The sequence below is a fragment of the Teleopsis dalmanni genome, chromosome X (assembly GCF_002237135.1).
Source record: "Teleopsis dalmanni isolate 2A chromosome X, ASM223713v2, whole genome shotgun sequence".
Taxonomy (NCBI): Eukaryota; Metazoa; Arthropoda; class Insecta; order Diptera; family Diopsidae; genus Teleopsis; species Teleopsis dalmanni.
The window spans coordinates 78,047,844-78,051,670 of record NC_051848.1 but is presented as its reverse complement, the minus strand read 5'-3'; the positions used below and the strand labels follow the sequence as shown (position 1 = coordinate 78,051,670).

The window sequence follows — 3,827 nt, the reverse complement described above, 5'->3', positions numbered from 1 at the left end:
TACTGCCACAACTTTTTTTCGAAGCACTCCTTCAGCATTTACGATGTGAGCTTAAAACCATCATCCGATGTGGTTGCCTCTTCTTTTGCAAAGGTTTCTACTTTAACTATGTGACCAGCTTGATCTATTCTGCACCTTCTACTTTATCTAACCTCAATAGTTCATCGTTTGTAAGCCGCTCTCTTCCGTTTAATTTTTTTTTATATTGGTCTCAACTACAGACACAGGGTTTCAACGATATTCCAAAATTTCTTAACAGATGACATTTTTATTTCCTTCTACGACTTATATGTGCAAATTTATCGGTTTCTTCACTGTTAAGCGAAACACTGTCAGAAATACGGCTGGGTCATTAATCAAGTCTACTGTTGCACGAAGTGGCTGCTAACCGATGTATAGGTGTATAATTTTATAAAAAGACGCTCTAATCAGGATGTGATTCACATTCGAGCAGGTCAGAATATTGATAATTTTTTTATTATTGAACACATGCAGTATTTTAAAATTGTATGTGGATTTATTACATTATTAAATAATGTGCCAATCGGATTGTGTGATCATTTCAAATGAATATTTCCTTGTGAAATTGGTTTGTGCACATAAAGCATAAGCCAAATTAATATAGTTACATCAATCTCAAGCAAATCTGTGTATGGGCTGCCAAATATATGGTACTTATATTAATTTTGAAAGAACGGGAACGGAACAAGTTTCTTTTACATTTATTACTTTTTCAAGAGACGCGTCGGTGGTCGAATCGTTTTTTGGCTTGTGTTTTTTCGATTGAGTTTTGGTTTTAGTTTTATCACTGGTATGTATTTTGCTTCACAAAATTCGGAATATACGTGCACCTTTTTTGAATTAAATGTTTTCAATTAATTTTGCAACTTTCTAAAAATACTTGTTTGTTTGAGCAATTATATTTTTAAGGTTATGTGACCCTATTTGCAAAAAATAAAATCTGCATTTCAAATATTCATATTAGAATGAATTTCAGTAAATGTCACAAGAAACAATAGAACCACTGCGTGATGAGACTTAAGAAAGTGGCAGTATGATTTTCAACATACAAATCAAAAACAAATAACTGGCATTGCTTTATCTCTCAATAATCCTTATAAGAACAAATATTTTTGCTTTTAATAATTGATTTCAAATACCGTTTCATTTGACATGCTTGAGAAGTTCGTGAAAATGTTTTAAATTTGGAATGTTTTAAATTTAAATTTGAATGTTTTAAATTTGGTTCGTTTTGTATAAAATCATTATTGTAGAATAATGAGGTATTCTTTTTTGTAGGTTTTGCTAACATTAAAATGGATGAATTGGAAATAATGTGGGATGAAAGTCCACCTGAAAGGAACGTGTATGGAGTTTTAAGTGCAAACATATATAATTTTAATCAGAAAAATCAGAAAAATAAGAATAAAAATGTTTCATCTCAAAAACACGAAGTTTCTCACAATCTCAAAGTTGAATTTAAAAACAATTCATTGAATCGTTTTAGTGCTTCTTCCAGAAATGATGAACTGCAGGTTGCAACTCCGGAATCTGTAAGTATAAAGTATTTACAACGAACGTATGGATATAATTTAATAACTCATAACAAAATTTATTAAGGGAGAAAATGGCGGAAATAGATTAAATTTACCTACAAAAAATTTATGTATTGGTGGCACTGAAAAGAAGGAAGTATTGCAGCCCATCGATTGGGAAACTCTAAATAGAAATGTTGTAAGAAAAATATTAAAAATCTACAAATTAAGATATCGATTTATTTGTTTTACTCATATAAAATATTTTTTATTACAGGAAGAATATAAAAGGTTACAGTGGGCGCATCTTCCAAAGCTGAGAAAAAATTTTTATCAAGAAGCCGAGGAAATCGCTATTATGACAGAGGAAGAAGTCAATGAAATGCGTTTAGTAAACAACAATATAATGGTTTCACGTTTGAAAACAAGTGAAGACCAATTGTGTCTTGATATACCAAAACCTATTTACAAATTCGAACACTCTTTCAAAGATTATCCTGATATACTTGATGAGTTGAAGAAACAAAACTTTACGGAACCATCACCTATACAAAAGCAAGCATGGCCTATATTATTGAGAGGCGAGGATATGATAGGTATTGCTCAAACAGGAACTGGAAAAACTTTAGCATTTCTGCTTCCTGCCTTGATTCATACTGATGGACAGACTACACCACGTACGGAACGCAATGGTCCAAATATATTAATTTTAGCTCCAACACGCGAATTAGCACAGCAAATAGCAAAAGAAGTTAATAAGTACTCGTTCCGTGGAATAAAAGCGTAAGTTAAAAAATAGTTTAAAACAAATGAATAGAAAAATAAATAATATTAAAATTCTTGTTCAGTGTATGCATTTATGGTGGTGGAAGTCGTCGTGAGCAGATCAGAGATTTCAAAGAAGGAGCTGAATGCATAATTTGCACCCCTGGACGTCTTAATGATTTGGTTCAAGCTAAAGTTATAGATATTACATCCGTTACATATTTAATATTAGACGAAGCAGACCGTATGCTGGATATGGGTTTCGAGCCACAGATTCGAAAAGTTCTACTTGACATACGCCCTGACAGGCAGACCGTCATGACTAGTGCCACCTGGCCGCCATGTGTTAGTAGATTGGCCGAAACCTATATGAACAATCCTATACAGGTATGGGTTGGCTCACTTGATTTAACTGCTACTCATTCTGTGAGTCAAAAGGTAGAACTCGTGGATGATGCGGACAAATTTAATACGGTAATATTATTTGAAAAGTTAAATAAAGAAAGATTTAAAGAAAAATGTATTTGTTCCTGATACAGGTTCTGGCGTTTTTAAAAAACCTTAAATCAAGCGATAAAGTTATTATCTTCTGTTCTAAACGAGCTCGTGCTGACGATTTGTCTAGTGATTTATCTCTGAAAGGCCTGTTAACACAATGTATACATGGTTCTCGTGATCAGGTACTTAATACATTAGCTTTATTAGAGTAATGCCTATGTGCATAAGATTCTTATAAACTTAAACAAATTTTCTTTAGGCCGATCGAGAACAAGCACTGGCTGATCTGACCTCAGGTGACATACAAATTTTAATAGCAACAGACGTTGCTTCAAGAGGTTTAGATGTTGAAGACATCACGTAAGTGCTTAGTAGTATTTGAAACCGAAGTTGTAAAAAAATTTTTTTTCTTAGTCATGTTATTAATTTTGATTTTCCGCGTAACATTGAGGAGTATGTTCATCGTGTTGGTAGAACTGGACGCGCTGGGCGAACCGGCACTGCCATAAGTTATATAACACGCTCGGATTGGGGTATTGCGAAGGATCTCATTCGTATTTTGGAAGAAGCTAGCCAAGCAGTTCCAAAAGAACTATACGAAATGTCCAATCGCTTTGACGAGATGAAAAAAAGACGTGGTAGAGATTTTAAAATGGGTAGTCATTTTAATGCTTTTTTATAAACACAGTACACCGTAGGGGTACTCACTTTTAAGATTGACTTAGTAACAGTTAATTTAGTAACTTGACAACAGCATTGTATGTTGTTTTTTAAATTACATCGTAAATAAACGCTATGTTTGATTCAAATCGATCAGTGTTTCACTTAAAAGAATGTTGATCGCTAAAATTTAAAATTAATTAAAAAACTGTTTCTAATGTTATCATTATAATAGTGTATAATATGAAAAACTTGAAATAAAGTTAAATACAAATTAATATTATTCCTATTTGAATACAAAATCATATTTTAGGTTAATTTTTTATATAGGAAATATATACTGTATGTATATATTTCCTGCAGTAGTAA

The 3,827-nt window shown here is 32.4% G+C and overlaps 1 protein-coding gene across 1 annotated transcript; it reads left to right on the top strand.

Moving 5' to 3' along the window:
* The first annotated feature begins 743 nt into the window (after window positions 1-743).
* LOC119662573 (probable ATP-dependent RNA helicase DDX43) lies at window positions 744-3,588 on the top strand. Its single transcript, XM_038072215.1, has 8 exons — window positions 744-811; window positions 1,300-1,553; window positions 1,621-1,734; window positions 1,813-2,318; window positions 2,384-2,774; window positions 2,840-2,980; window positions 3,058-3,158; window positions 3,213-3,588. The coding sequence occupies exons 2-8, from the start codon at window positions 1,317-1,319 to the stop codon at window positions 3,478-3,480; spliced, it is 1,758 nt and encodes a 585-aa protein (XP_037928143.1). The 5' UTR covers window positions 744-811; window positions 1,300-1,316; the 3' UTR covers window positions 3,481-3,588.
* Window positions 3,589-3,827: the final 239 nt, after the last annotated feature.